The sequence below is a fragment of the Camelina sativa genome, chromosome 2, assembly GCF_030686135.1.
Source record: "Camelina sativa cultivar CO46 ecotype springtype chromosome 2, ASM3068613v1".
NCBI lineage: Eukaryota > Viridiplantae > Streptophyta > Magnoliopsida > Brassicales > Brassicaceae > Camelina > Camelina sativa.
In genome coordinates, this window is record NC_141881.1 from 26,905,762 (window position 1) to 26,919,507 (window position 13,746).

A 13,746-nucleotide genomic window follows, 5' to 3' on the forward strand; every position below is an offset into this window, starting at 1 on the left:
TAAATACAGTATAAATAACTTTTAAAAACTGTTTAAAAATCTTTTCAAAACCTTGTAAACCTTCTAAAAACCTTTTAAAATGTTTTATAACTTATAAATATTTGGATCCAATCTCGAAGTAGTAGTTATTATCTAGAAGTAACTAGTGAACCATATAAAACTTTATAATTTTTCATATTTAAAAGGGGTATTTTTGAAAATAGATAGATAAAAGGAGTATTTTTGAAAAGTGGTACACCAAAAAAGGTATTTCTCAAAAATTCTCGATTTAAATGTAGTTGCTAACACATCTGCAAAATAATGTTCCTGATTTGTGTTTACATCATTTTCACATATCTTAAATATATATCACTAATTAAGAAATGTAATTGTACATTTACTTTTTTTGGTCAACATATGTAACTTTATATAGAATAAATTGATCATATAGAATTACATATTAAATGCATTAAAATTTTGAATTGAAAAGCTAGAGAAGTGGAGCGTCACAAAAAAAAAAAAAAAAAAAAAAGAATGAAAAGTTGATAGATAGTGTTGGCCTCTAAACAAAGGTCTTTAGACCAACACGCAACAAACACTAATACCGCGGATTACTCCTATCTGCCTAAAACCCTCAAAGTCTTTCCATTGAATTGAATGATCACATATATAAAGAACAAAAGCCATTTCAATGAATACATAATCTTGATGTTTTTTGACTGCATGAATCAATGAACCTTTCTAGTATGTGGAATGGTAACAGAAACTCTAATCGACAGAGAAATGGTCAGGAGGACGGCCATTAATCTTATGGAATGGTCGGTTTGATTAGTGGGGAAAGAGAGGTCAATGACTCTCTCTCTCTCTCACTCCACGTGGACACAGTTGGAATTAGTCCCCCAAATCAACATATTTTAATTACAGAGAGACAACCAAATCACTTGGCCACGTTGAAAACTGCTAAGCACTAGTTAAGACTTGTTCCGCAATATCTGTCTTAAAGGTACGTGTATAAATTCATATTGACTATATTTTATTTTATTTTGATTTTCTTTTCTCGTTTCATTCTAAAAAGCTTTCATCTCCCTCTACTTCCATCATCATCCTCCATCTTCTACTTCTTCTTCTCAGGTTCTCTTTTTTGTCCTTTACTGTGTGTTAAGTTTTGTCATGATTCTCTCTGAACAGTACCGATCCTTTTTTTTTTTTGGGATTAGCGACAAAAATAAAAATACCGACGGTTTTGTTATTATTTGTCTGACAGACAGAATCTGTATTATATTTATTTGTCTTGTAAAAAGTAGTCCTTTTTTTTTTCTTTGTCAAATAGTCTCATGATTGTCTCTTGTGTGTTTCCAGCTTCTCTCATTAGGGTCCCCATTGATTTTTGCAGCCATGGATTATGATCTGGTACATTACATACCAACCAAAAGCAAAAATCTTTTTGTCTTCTTTCATACTAACAACAATCGAAATTCTCATTCTTGATTCTTGATTCTGGGTTTTTTTTTGTATTTGTTGTTGCCAGCTTCGTTCCAAGAAGAGTATCAAACGAACAGAATCCACCAAATCAACTCCATGGTGGTGGGATAGTCATATCGGTCTCAAAAATTCAAAGTGGCTTGAGAATAATCTCGATGGTGAGTCCATTCTCGCATTGTGTGTCATATTCATGTGAAAAAAAAATATCTCATTAGGCCTTAAGGTTTCCTAAATTAGGTGGTTAGTCTTTTTTATTTATTAAGGAATTATAAAAATGCCAACTTTATTATGTTTTTTTTTTTTTTGTGTGATGATGATGGATGATGATCAGAGATGGACCGGAGCGTGAAACGGATGGTGAAGTTGATAGAGGAAGATGCTGATTCGTTTGCCAAGAAGGCAGAGATGTATTACCAGAAAAGGCCTGAGCTTATTAGCCTTGTCGATGAGTTTCACCGTATGTACCGTTCTTTAGCCGAGCGGTATGAAAACATCACTGGAGAGTTGAGAAAAAGCTCTACTTTAGAGCTTCAGTCACAGAGCTCTGGCCTTTCAGACATCTCTGCTTCCGAACTTACTGCTGTCTGGACTTCTAATGATCTCAATAGGTTAGGCCGTCCTCCTTCTGGGAGACGTGCTCCTGGTTTTGAATACTTCCTTGGCAATGGAGGACTCCCTTCTGATCTTTATCACAAAGATGGAGATGATTCTGCTTCCATTACTGATTCTGAACTTGAATCTGATGATTCTTCTGTGACTAATTACCCTGGTTATGTGAGTATTGGTTCTGATTTTCAGTCCCTGAGCAAGAGGATTATGGATCTTGAGAGTGAGCTACGTGATGCCAAAGAGAGACTTAGGATGCAACTCGAAGGGAACACCGAGTGTTTGTTGCCGAGGGTGAAAAGTGAGAGTAAATTTGTTGATTTCCCTGCAAAACTTGCTGCTTGTGAGCAAGAACTGAGAGATGCAAATGACAAGTTACAGAATTCAGAAGACCAAATTTATATGTTAAGGAGTCAGCTTGCAAGATATTTGCCATCTGAGTTGGATGATGAACAAGGTGAAGAAGAGGCAGCTTCAACTCAAGACATGGACATTGAGACTTTGTCTGAAGAGCTGAGAGTTACAAGCCTGAGGCTTCGGGAGGCAGAGAAACAAAACGGTATCATGAGAAAAGAAGTAGAGAAAAGCAAGTCTGATGATGCAAAACTCAAGAGTCTGCAAGATATGTTTGAGTCAGCGCAGAAAGAAGCTGCAGCATGGAAAAGCAAGGCTAGTGCAGATAAAAGAGAGGTGGTGAAGCTGCTGGATAGAATCTCCATGTTGAAATCGAGTTTAGCTGGTAGAGATCATGAGATCAGGGATTTGAAGACAGCAGTGTCTGATGCAGAGGAAAAGATTTTTCCAGAGAAGGCACAGGTCAAAGCTGAAATATCAAAGCTGTTGGAGGAAAAAAGACACCGAGATGACCAGTTCAAAGAGCTGGAAGCTCAAGTGCGTTATCTTGAAGATGAGATAAGAAGGGTGACCAATGAGAAACTAGAAGAGGAGGAAAGGCTTAAGGGGGATATTGAGGTGCTGACACTGGAAAAGGCGGAGAAAGAGAGATGCATAGAGACATTAAGCAAAAAGGTGAGCGAGCTAGAGTCAGAGATAACTCGGCTTGGATGTGATATAAAAGCAAGATGCGATAAGACAATGGAGATGGAGAAGGAGGTGGAGAAGCAGAGAAGGGAACTACAAGAAGTAGCAGAAGAGAAGAGAGAAGTGATAAGACAGCTTTGTTTTTCACTAGACTACTGCAGAGACGAGTGTAAGAGACTACGCATAGCCTTTTCAGGTCATCGACCAGCAAGACCATCATCCATTCTTGCTTCTTAATTCTTTTGTATAGTATTATACTCATTTTGTAACTTTTGTTGGTGATACTTTTTCACATATAGGGAGCTGTTTTGAGATTGGTTTGAAACAAAAAAAAAGCTCATAAGATTTGTGAACAATTTGTGTTTGACATTAGATATGCATTATCTAGTTTTGAGTTCTGGAACTGGAATAAAGCAAAGGTTCGTTTCAATTGTTTACAAATACTGCTGTATATGACTTTTGGAGCATTGCTCAAGTAAAAATCACATACAGATGCATGTAAATAAGAAGAAAGAGTTTCACATATCTTATTCTGAACATATCATTATAAGTAATGTGGGTGTGCTCTGTACAGCTAACCACCCGAAAGAGAATGCTTACTTGAGATGTTCAACGTCCTGCAAAAATCAAACTTCCCCAGGAAGCATAGTATCTACCGGACCAAGATCACAGTAGGCGATGCCCTGAAACACAAATCCATGAAGCAACTAAGGTTAGCTTCCATTAAAATGGTTTTTGTTTTGAATAGACAAGACAGATACATACCTCTCCAGTGAGGTGTGCAACACATCTCTTCTCAGCCAACAGTTCCGCTTCTGACTGCAATATTTTTATATCTCAGTTAAACTTCTGGCATGTAGATACAAAACTCGAAAAACACTAATCTCTAAGAAAGCTATACCTTGGCGATTCTGTTGCGAAGATAGTCATCAATTTCTACATCCTTGACAAGTTCATAATCTCCATCTCCCTAGAAACCAACACAATTTTTAGACTTGCCACTAGAGAAAAGCTTTTAAGAATAAGGATAGAACATACCTTTGACCGGCATGGCATGCTGAAGACTAGGCCTTCTTCAATACCATAGGGATTTCCATCCGTGTACACCTAAGATTACATTAACACAACCCTATAAAAATTTAAACCAATCTATCTTGTTGTTATCTAAATGAGTGTAAAAGAAGATATACCCCAGTTGAAAACCAATCACCCTCAGGAGTAGGAGTTACAAGAGACTTTATAGCATCAACAATGGAAACAGCGGTAGAAGCAGCAGAAGATCGACCCCATTTCTGAATTAATAACCCACCTCTCTGTAAAACAAAACACATAAGGAACTTACTCAGCCAAACGTTACATTTTTCCGTTGCAGAAATCATCACAATGTCAGAGGAAACGCCATTTTTACCTTCTGCACACTCTCAGTGAATCCCTCTTCTAACCATTTGTGATCAGTAATAACCTCCTTCACAGGCACGCCATTAATTTTGGCATTTAGGAAGTCTGGCACCTGATTCACCTCTAAATCATAAGACAAACATCCCAAGATATAGAAAGATAATAGTTGACACTAGAGCAAAGATAAGGCAAACCTGAGTTGTGGAGTGATTGCCCCATATGGTCATATTAGACACTTTGTCATAGAAGACACCGGCTTTAAGAGCAAGCTGCAATATGGTATTGTCAATCATATGTATGAATTATACTGTATATGTTTGTTTGTGTGTTGAAATATATGGTACCTGGCATTTGGCCCGATTCTCGTCCAACCTCGTGAGGGCATGGAAATTCTTTGCAGGAATGTTAGGAGCATTTTTGAGACAAATCAAGGCGCTGAAAAAGAGATCATAAAATGAGAAAAACTTTACTAAAGATGGTGGATGTTGATTGAGACTGAGAGATGAAGAAGATTGAATTAAGAAATGTAACTTACTTGGTGTTGCAAGGGTTTCCCACAACAAGGACCTTAACATCAGGAGAAGCAACTTTGTTGAGAGCTTTGCCTTGCTCAGCAAAGATTTGGCCATTGATGTCCAACAAGTCAGCACGTTCCATTCCAGGGCCTCGAGGTTTTGCTCCAATGAGAATAGCCCACTCCACATCTTGGAAAATTTCATATGGATCAGTTCCTATATCAACTTCTCTCAACAAGGGGAACAAAGAATCCTCCAGCTCCATTGCAACACCTTCGAGAGCTTGGATAGATCTCTCTGATCCTAGCAGTTTCAAAGCAATGGGTTGATCTGGACCAAACACTGCACCTGAAGCAAGCTACACACTCGGAGAAACCAAAGTTGCATTAGATAAATAAGACCAATGATTGGTTAACCTTATCCTATGAAACAGTAATTTTCAAAAAGGATTAACTTACTTTGAAGAGAAGATGGTTTGAAATCATCCCTGCAGCACCTGAAACTGCAATATTGATTAACTTCTTCCATGATTTTGTTTGTTCTTCCTGCAAACACACACACACACATATTTGATTACTCAACATGACTATCTCCATTCTCAAGTGTCAAGATAAGATTTTTATTTAAAAGAATAGTAAAAGGGTTAGTAAGGTACAGCTTTAAGATCATAGGTGAGGCAGAAAACTCCATAACACTCTTTCTTCGTCTTCACCAATCCATTTTCTTGAACCGCAACAGGGGCTTGGCTACTTTTTATCACAAATTCACAAAAAAGCATCTAAGATCAGATAAGTTCGAAAAACGTAGATGATTTTACAGAGAGAATACAGGATTAGGATTGTGAAAGCGACTTACTTCTGAGAAACGGAGCAAGAGATTTTGGAGTTGGGAGCTGTGTGGAGAGGTGGAAGAAGAAGGTGGCGAAAGTGGTTTGAAAGATGCAATTTTGAAGAGAGACGAAGCCGAGACGAAGAGTTGAGAAAAGTCGACGTCGTTTTGGGGGCTGAGAGCTCTGCCATGGCCATTATCGCAGAGACACAGATTGTGATAGTGAGATATCAGAACTTGGAACTACGGAGAGACAGAGAGAGAGAGAGAGAGAGCGCGCCAAGCGACACAGAGTAAGAAAAAGAGGATTGGGGAATCTGTGGATAAGGCTCAGCTCTTGACACTTGTCACTCTTCTGACAATCCACACCGTTTATCTTCTTTGACTTTAGGCCCAATTAAAAGGCCCATTAACAGGCCCAATTTTACTAATCGGAGAGCTTTGTTTCTTTCGTCTTCTCCGGCGAACATTGCATCCGCTGAAAACAAAAACAAAAAGGTTTCAACTTTGATCGAAAATGGAAGTCTTTGACAATTGGGTTGCCGAGTTTGTCCTTCTTCGTCAACACAACCCTAGGGTTTTACCTACTAAACTGATCTCAGCGCTGCAATTGGGAGATTCCTCCGACTGCTTAAACCTCAAGATATCTTCCGTTTTGCGAGATATCTCCAATTCGTTGATCCGGGGTGCGATCGACGAAGGAACGCTTGATCTTCTCGAGGTTCTTGAGAAGCTTCTGTTGCAGCAACACTCGTTACTTATGGAGTCTCACAAGTCTGCTTATTGCTGGACGGCTGCTGAGTGCACGCTTAGATTCATGTGGCCATTGATAGCTTCCGATGGGTTTTTCACGGAGGCTCTTGAGAGGATATGGACGAAGAGGATTGGGGTTTTGAAGGAGAGAGGAAGCGATTTGGTGAGCGGCGATTTGTTGAAGTGGGAGACTGATTTGAAGAATGCCCTTGAGGATCCTGAGCTCTATCAGCGGATTCGTGAGACTAACATCAGGTACACTGCTATTACCTTTCTCACTCAGCTTCTCAAAGAGCAGTGGGCATTACTTGGGAGTTCATCTCTTGAATCAGTGGTTCAAAGGAGGTTTCTTAAGCGCAAGGCTGATAACGTAGAAAGAGGGGATACAAATGCTGCTGATGAAAGCACGAGGCGTTTAGAGAGTGATACTATTGATAACGCTAACGAGCCGCGTGGTGAAAGTGGGGACGGGAATGGGAGCAATAGAGAAAACGATAATGATGTTGAAGGAGTGGGATGTCTGGTAAATGAAAAACATGCTTCAGAGGAGGAGCAGACAGTGGGTGCACAAGAACATGAACATGAGCCAAGTCTTGATAAGGGAGACGAAACGGCTGCTCGAGAGCTGAAGGATTATCTGTTAGAGATTCAAGGACACATCGACCCTTCCACTAGGCAAAGGGAAGAACCTAACAATGCAATTGATCACTCGGTAAATGTCACTCCTCCGCCTACTCGGCTGAATAGGACTGGAACAAGTGGCCAAGACCATAATGAAGCACCGGTAAGTGTTCGTTAATTTCATCTCAAGATGCTTTCTAAAAGTCTTGTTCTTTAGTTCATGAAGTTATGGCTTAATTGTGAAGCAACAGGATAATGTAAATGAGAAAGGTTCGGGTAGTCAGGGAACATGGTCTGGCAGAGTTCGGCGTCGTCGACCAACCCCAGTACCTCTGAATGTATCTCCATTAAAGAAGGGCGGATTGGCGAAATCCCATGTCAGAAGGCCAAAGAAATTCTGGACGCATGAAGAAGTGGAAGCTCTGAGGGAAGGAGTAAAAGAGTATGGAAACACTCTTTGCCTAGTCCCGTACTCTATTATCAATATTCAATAGTGATACATACATCTTGGACCTCGTTAAGATAATATCTCTGTCATTTTGTTGTTGGTGTGCAGGTATGGAAGATCATGGAAAGATATAAAGAATGGAAACCCTGCAGTATTTGCGGAGAGGACAGAGGTGAGCATGTACTTTTAACTTTCATACTCGCCATTTTCATGAACAAGATATATGCGAAGTGTGAGTGATATAAATGTTGTGACTTGGTAGGTGGATTTGAAGGATAAATGGAGGAACTTAGTCGGTGGGTAGAGGTAAACATCCTTTGTGAATTTTATGCTATGGGTTTTAAAATGCTGTATAGTTATTGCCTTTGTGACATATCAACTGTAAAGAACACGGTGGAGAAAGGGCCATTTCACATGTTGTATGGTGAATGGTAATGATGAATGAGCAGAATATAATGATATGCTCGTGGGAAAAATTCTGGCTGCAACCTCTGTAGTCAGTGTCAAACTTATACGGCTTTTCTTGTTTCGGATATATTCCATCCTTTATCTTCAATTTGCTACCATTCTTCTCTCTCTCCTTTTCCACGTGTCAACTAACATCTAAACCAGAACAAAACTGTAGTCAAATATGCAGATCATTACCATTTAGATTTATGAGGTAGCCTATAAACATTTGGACCCTCCCTTAGATATTGCCTGTTAACATTCAGAACCTCCTTAGATACAAATCTAAGTAAGATGATGAGAGCTCTCATGAACATATCTATTGATTTAATGCATATTTGTTGTGTGTGTTATTAGTTTATTACAGAACCCTGAACTCCTTGAGGGCTGAAGGAAGTCGCCGCGAACAAAAAAAACAAATTGTTCAACGGTGATGTCACGATCACTCTATTCTCTACAACTTCTTGTCATGTTCCCCACTTCTGTTCTGACTTTTCTCCTTTTCTCTATCGTTTTATTTTTGTTAACCTCAATCTTTTTTGGATTGCTTGTGTCCACCAAACTAATTATTGGTTCGTTTGAAAATCTAGCAGTTTCCTCAAGAAACAAAACTCCTTCCTCCCTAAATCACATTCCCCTGAAAACATACTTTCTCAACTCTTATCCTCTTTACAATTGTATTTGTGGCTCACAAAATAAATTAAGGCATCTTTTTTTTTTCCTATTTAGCTTACTTAGCCTTGTGTTTAAAAAATGTGGTACACGTTTGATGATTTCTTTCATGCTGTGGCTTGAGCATCTTTTATTGGAAGCAAGATTTGTCAATTGGATTTTTAGAAATATATTATATGTTTTTTACAATTGGGTCAATAAAAATAGATATACATATGGTTTTTATAATATATGTGATGCAAGCAAGGTTAAGGCAATTGTCTTTATTCATTTTATCCCAAATGGGGTGATTGACGCCAAAGACTGTTAAACATATTTTATGCTGACGCTTCTCATAATGAAGTAAGAGAAGAAGTAAATAGGAAGACTTTTGGCCACCAGAGATATCTCTGAGTTATAGAAACGAAAGTCTGTGCTCTCAAAACATTTCTGGGATCATCAATCAGGTTTTGGTCAACCATGAATATGAATCAGGTTTCAGAGTATGTGGAAACTGATCCGACTGGCCGCTACGGACGTGTAAGTATGCAGACAGATTCTATGTTCATTGATCAAAACCTTTTTGTAACACTTTGTTCTATGTTGGAACAGTTTGCAGAGATTCTTGGAAGGGGTGCGATGAAGACAGTGTACAAAGCAATCGACGAGAAGCTTGGAATAGAAGTAGCATGGAGCCAGGTGAAGCTGAAAGAGGTTCTGCGTTCCTCTGTTGATCTACAGAGGCTCTACTCCGAAGTTCATCTCCTCAGCACTCTCAACCACAAATCCATCATTCGTTTCTACACTTCCTGGATCGATGTTCACAATCATACTCTCAACTTTATCACCGAGTTGTTCACTTCTGGGACCCTCCGACAGTAATTTCTTTACACCTTTTCTTCTTTATAAAATTACTCATTTGTTGCTTTGTAATTCACTTAAACCTCTTCTTCTGCCAAGATTACTCAGTTTTTTGCTTTGTATGACCCTGTCCTGTTCTTGTGCAGATACAAAAATAAGTACTTGCGGATAGATATCAGGGCAATCAAGTCCTGGGCTCGGCAGATCTTAGAAGGGCTTGTTTATCTCCATGGGCACGACCCTCCTGTTATACATAGAGACCTTAAGTGTGATAATATCTTTGTTAATGGGCATCTTGGACAAGTCAAAATTGGCGATCTTGGGCTTGCAAGAATGCTGCGGGACTGCCACTCTGCTCATAGTGTCATCGGTATGTTAACAAAATCGTTTGTTCTCACTTCTTGTCAAATTTATATGCTTATTATACCTCTTTGCGTAGGCACTCCGGAGTTCATGGCTCCAGAACTATATGAGGAGAACTATAATGAACTCATTGACGTTTATTCCTTTGGTATGTGCTTTTTGGAGATGATCACCTCTGAGTTCCCGTATAGTGAGTGCAATAATCCAGCGCAAATTTACAAGAAAGTTGTTGCGGTATGTCTTCTGATCTGTGAGCATATAGATGATGAAGCTATCGGTTGAAACCAGGCTTGAGCCTTCTAATGTTATCTTTCCAGGGAAAGCTACCAGGAGCCTTTTACAGAGTTGGAGACATCGAGGCACAGAGGTTCATCGGAAAATGTCTCGTGTCTGCCTCAAAGAGAGTATCAGCAAAGGATCTATTGGAAGATCCATTTCTTGCCTCTGATGAGTCCTGGATGGTGTATGCGAGTGGTGCTGGGAATCCAAAGCCCTTCTTGAACGAGAATGAAATGGACTCACTGAATTTGGAAGATGATGATGAGTTAAGGACACAGATGTCCATCGCTGGGAAGCTGGGCGCTGAAGATAACAAAATCGATCTGGAAGTACAAATCGCATATGATAATGGTAAGAGTGACTAATTTGATTAAGCTGGTCATTTTGTTATTCAGTCACATAATTGTTTGTTTCTTTCCAGGTCTGGCAAATAATGTGTTCTTTCCCTTTGACATCATGAATGATACTTCCATTGATGTTGCTAAGGAGATGGTAAAAGAACTCGAGATCATAGATTGGGAGCCAGTCGAGATTGCTAAAATGATTGATGGAACGATTTCTTCTTTGGTGCCTGGTTGGAGCTATGAGGAAGATGATGAAACCTCTCATGATCATCATCGTCATCGCACCGAGCCTTTCCACTCTTCTTCCTCGCACTCGTCATCCTCCCAAGCTTCACTCTCTAACTATATGGCACGAGGCCTTCAAGATTGGGTACAAGGTATGGGAAAGTAACACCAGTCTCAACATGCATAGTGTGACAGATGTTTATTATGAAGTTGTTAAGATAAAATTAAAACTGCAGATGATTTTCACGATGAGACGTATTCTCAGAGTTCTTCCCATTCAGGGTCTTATTCCAACCTCAACTACATAGCTGTTGATGAGCACAGCTCCCAGTCTCCTGCTATGAGCAGAACTCACAACTTGACGAGGTTTTGTCCCGAAGAAAGCTCTCATTTACAGTCAGGACAAGCCAACGTGTATGCAGCTTCCAGCTCAGCTAACAGAAGATTGGCTTCAGACAACCGCACACTTACAAGGAACCGATCATTTGTAGACGTGCAGAAACCGTTACTACACCGGTCGCCAAGGGAAGAGGCTAGAAAGAAAAGATTGTTCAAAACTGTTGGAGACGTAGAAACAGTTGGGTTTCAGTCACCTTATGCGGTTTCACGGAAGCCACCCAGCTCAAGGCGCTAAGCTTCTCCTGTATTGTAATTTCTGTAAATCCATTCATGTAATATCTAAGTGTATACTGTGAGAAACAAGTTTGCTGGTTCAAAAATGTAAAAAGTACATTGTGATTTAATAAAGTTGTGCAGAGGCTGCGTTTTGGTTACAGAGAGAGTCTTTAAGGGAGGTGAGTCAACTGTAACCATGTTTTCTCGAAAGCCTTGATGATAATGTCATGATACTCGCTCGAGTTCAGTGAAAGATAGCATGCGAGAAGATCTTCCAGGTCTTTCTGTTCCCTCATCTTGTTCTCCACGATCATCTCAACCATGGACTCTCTAAAATCTTTCTCAGGATCCACCGAAGACAGAACTATCGCGAAGCTCTTTGCAATCCCCTTCTCCTTCTTCTTCCACTCGGTAGGGGACGTTCCTTCCTTTGTGTTCTTTCTCGCGATCTTGGGAGAATTTACCCGAATCTTTATCCGTGGAGAAGACCGTGCGTTCGGTTTCTTCAGTTTCTGCTGTTTACTCAACTGAAAAGGTGGTTCCTTTACAGTCTCAACCCGAAGAGGACTTGAGTTTTCTGAGACTGAAGGATCTTCAGAAACATCATCCGGCTTCCCGACAGAACGGTTGTCCTTGATGTCAACTGAATGCGGTTTAGGATCACGTGAAAAGCAATAGTTTTGGTCAGAAGGAGATGAGACACGATATGACGAGCTTTCAACGGCGGAATCAGAGATTACATTTGCAGAGGATGATGGTTTAGAGCGATGGTTCCGAGAAGAGGTGAGAGAAACATGAGAATGGAGAGAAGAAGAGGAAGAAGAGAGCTTGAGCCTTGGGGAAGGCTTGTAAACGGTTTTACGTTTGATCTTTCTTTTGAAAGAAGAAGATTTAGGGGGTGAGTAATTGGGAGCTTGGGGATGAGCAGTGGAAGAGAGGCGACGAAGAGGGTCACGAAGCTTTCTTGAGGAAAAAGCATCAGAGATAGAGAGGTGTTTGGGAGAAGAAGGATGGTGTTTTTTGCTACCTCTGCTAATTCCTTTGAGCTTATAGAGCCATGAGTGAGGCATAATGTCTGAAAATCTGAACTTATGAGTCCCCATTTTCTGATTCATCATCTCTTTCATTTTGAACTCTTTCTCAAGAAAAACGAAAGCAAAAGTAAAAGAGAAATTATAAAGGCGATAAAAACGTAGAAGGTCCTTTCTATCTCTTTTTTTCTTATGGTTTGCGTCTTTGAGAAGAGAGATGAAGGAAAAAGAAAAATAAGAGGATAGGTTAATTAATCTAAAAAGAAGTAATTTTTAATTTCCCTCCTAGACGCATTCAAAATTAGCTATGAGTGGCTTCCATGTCAAGACTAATTCCAAAAACAACAAAGCACTTCTTTTGTAATGGCAATCATTATCTTTACCCAAAATCTCACCTCTCCCTTTCAATCTGTTCTAGAAAAGTATTTATTTTAAAAAATAAAATAATAAGTAGAAGAAACCGTATGTACTATGAAAAAATATGATTAGGGGGTGTATACTGATGATTATACTGAAGATCAAAAATAAACCTCAGTCTAGGGTTTTGGACTTTTGTGGGCTTGGCTTTAATCGGGTGGGCTTATTATACTAATGATTACTAATTAAATAGACTTGACATTGTTTAAAATTAAAAATTTCACATTATTGTATTTCAAGACGAACTAAAGTAGTCTAGGGTATTCGTCTCTAAACTGTATATCGAAACCTAGCGGGTCTTTCATCTAATACTTTTCCATGGCACTCAAGGAAGGCTCTGCATCCACCACCGATGTAAGTTTCTTCCTTATATGTCTCTATCTCTTCTCTTACTCAGTGACAGTGTTTACCCATAAACAAAACAAAAAAAGAACTCCCTATGAATTGTTTCTTCACAATTTGACTGGACTGTTTCGGATTTTTTTTAGGTTGAAGCAGCCACGCAGACAAGTAAGAAGTCGATTTTTTTTTTTTTTGGAATCAAACATGCATATAAATACCGTTGTTTCAATCTTGTTTTTTTTTTTTTGGGTTGTTGTTTGATTAAACCCATCGACATTTGATATATCTCTGCTTTGTAAAACATACATGTATTGGTTTGTGAATCTTGAATGATTTTTTTCTATATTGAGATTTTAACGTTATTATTAATTGTTTGATGATTCAGTGATAGTAAATCTTACGAAGCAAAGAAAGGTATATACCCTGGACCCTAGAAAGTTTAACAGTAACTTTGTATTTACTGCTTTCTCTAATTACTAATCAATCATTTCATCTCAACT

At 39.2% G+C, this 13,746-nt stretch overlaps 4 protein-coding genes and 1 pseudogene across 15 annotated transcripts; 3 read left to right on the plus strand and 2 right to left on the minus strand.

The window, feature by feature from the left end:
• The first annotated feature begins 557 nt into the window (after positions 1-557).
• LOC104735444 (protein NETWORKED 4A) lies at positions 558-3,538 on the plus strand. Of its 2 annotated transcripts, none has more exons than XM_087471395.1 (4): positions 558-982; positions 1,339-1,389; positions 1,508-1,619; positions 1,793-3,538. In XM_087471395.1, the coding sequence occupies exons 2-4, from the start codon at positions 1,375-1,377 to the stop codon at positions 3,343-3,345; spliced, it is 1,680 nt and encodes a 559-aa protein (XP_087327521.1). In that variant the 5' UTR covers positions 558-982; positions 1,339-1,374; the 3' UTR covers positions 3,346-3,538. The 2 variants fall into 2 exon arrangements, with proteins under 2 accessions (XP_087327521.1, XP_010453547.1); XM_010455245.3 differs by having other exon boundaries at positions 979-1,110.
• On the minus strand, positions 3,454-6,285 carry LOC104735427 (malate dehydrogenase [NADP], chloroplastic). 2 transcript variants are annotated; one of them, XM_010455233.3, is made up of 12 exons: positions 5,877-6,285; positions 5,677-5,767; positions 5,480-5,566; positions 5,042-5,379; positions 4,851-4,941; positions 4,701-4,775; positions 4,517-4,618; positions 4,299-4,421; positions 4,147-4,215; positions 4,010-4,078; positions 3,874-3,927; positions 3,454-3,791 (listed from the first exon to the last, which is right to left on the minus strand). In XM_010455233.3, exons 1-12 carry the CDS (start codon positions 6,044-6,046, stop codon positions 3,735-3,737), a joined length of 1,326 nt encoding a protein of 441 aa, XP_010453535.1. In that variant the 5' UTR covers positions 6,047-6,285; the 3' UTR covers positions 3,454-3,734. The 2 variants fall into 2 exon arrangements, with proteins under 2 accessions (XP_010453535.1, XP_010453526.1); XM_010455224.3 differs by having other exon boundaries at positions 5,677-5,770.
• A 25-nt stretch (positions 6,286-6,310) lies between these two features.
• LOC104735470 (uncharacterized) lies at positions 6,311-8,979 on the plus strand. Of its 6 annotated transcripts, XM_087471416.1 has the most exons (6): positions 6,718-6,857; positions 6,935-7,386; positions 7,475-7,665; positions 7,780-7,843; positions 7,934-7,977; positions 8,476-8,729. In XM_087471416.1, the coding sequence occupies exons 1-5, from the start codon at positions 6,806-6,808 to the stop codon at positions 7,973-7,975; spliced, it is 801 nt and encodes a 266-aa protein (XP_087327542.1). In that variant the 5' UTR covers positions 6,718-6,805; the 3' UTR covers positions 7,976-7,977; positions 8,476-8,729. The 6 variants fall into 6 exon arrangements, with proteins under 6 accessions (XP_010453578.1, XP_010453586.1, XP_087327531.1 ...); XM_010455284.3 differs by having other exon boundaries at positions 6,367-7,386; positions 7,469-7,665; positions 8,476-8,979; XM_087471405.1 differs by having other exon boundaries at positions 6,367-7,386; positions 8,476-8,840.
• On the plus strand, positions 8,476-11,614 carry LOC104735461 (putative serine/threonine-protein kinase WNK4). 4 transcript variants are annotated; one of them, XM_087471370.1, is made up of 7 exons: positions 8,476-9,309; positions 9,382-9,647; positions 9,777-10,000; positions 10,070-10,227; positions 10,311-10,623; positions 10,694-10,993; positions 11,078-11,614. In XM_087471370.1, exons 1-7 carry the CDS (start codon positions 9,250-9,252, stop codon positions 11,473-11,475), a joined length of 1,719 nt encoding a protein of 572 aa, XP_087327496.1. In that variant the 5' UTR covers positions 8,476-9,249; the 3' UTR covers positions 11,476-11,614. The 4 variants fall into 4 exon arrangements, with proteins under 4 accessions (XP_087327496.1, XP_087327504.1, XP_087327487.1 ...); XM_087471378.1 differs by having other exon boundaries at positions 8,967-9,309; positions 11,123-11,614; XM_087471361.1 differs by having other exon boundaries at positions 9,022-9,309; positions 9,777-10,227.
• On the minus strand, positions 11,488-12,708 carry LOC104735453 (transcription repressor OFP3 pseudogene; annotated as a pseudogene). The gene has a single exon (XR_015570792.1). The product of XR_015570792.1 is annotated as a transcription repressor OFP3 pseudogene (transcript).
• Between the last annotated feature and the right edge of the window lie 1,038 nt (positions 12,709-13,746).

What these genes read in the sequence shown, in the direction of transcription:
- LOC104735444 (XM_087471395.1), top strand. An exon ending in GCTTGAGAATAATCTCGATG is followed by an intron (nt 1,620 to 1,792) that starts GTGAGTCCATTC and finishes GATGATGATCAG; the next exon opens with AGATGGACCGGAGCGTGAAA.
- LOC104735427 (XM_010455224.3), bottom strand. Translation starts at nt 6,046, where the DNA reads ATGGCCATGGCAGAGCTCTCAGCCCCCAAAACGACGTCGACTTTTCTC. An exon ending in AGAATCGGGCCAAATGCCAG is followed by an intron (nt 4,776 to 4,850) that starts GTACCATATATT and finishes ACCATATTGCAG; the next exon opens with CTTGCTCTTAAAGCCGGTGT. An exon ending in GTGATTGGTTTTCAACTGGG is followed by an intron (nt 4,216 to 4,298) that starts GTATATCTTCTT and finishes ATGTAATCTTAG; the next exon opens with GTGTACACGGATGGAAATCC.
- LOC104735470 (XM_010455276.2), top strand. Translation starts at nt 6,367, where the DNA reads ATGGAAGTCTTTGACAATTGGGTTGCCGAGTTTGTCCTTCTTCGTCAA. An exon ending in CTGAGGGAAGGAGTAAAAGA is followed by an intron (nt 7,666 to 7,779) that starts GTATGGAAACAC and finishes GTTGGTGTGCAG; the next exon opens with GTATGGAAGATCATGGAAAG. An exon ending in TATTTGCGGAGAGGACAGAG is followed by an intron (nt 7,844 to 7,933) that starts GTGAGCATGTAC and finishes GTGACTTGGTAG; the next exon opens with GTGGATTTGAAGGATAAATG.
- LOC104735461 (XM_087471361.1), top strand. Translation starts at nt 9,250, where the DNA reads ATGAATATGAATCAGGTTTCAGAGTATGTGGAAACTGATCCGACTGGC. An exon ending in CGACTGGCCGCTACGGACGT is followed by an intron (nt 9,310 to 9,381) that starts GTAAGTATGCAG and finishes ATGTTGGAACAG; the next exon opens with TTTGCAGAGATTCTTGGAAG. An exon ending in CCTTCAAGATTGGGTACAAG is followed by an intron (nt 10,994 to 11,077) that starts GTATGGGAAAGT and finishes TTAAAACTGCAG; the next exon opens with ATGATTTTCACGATGAGACG.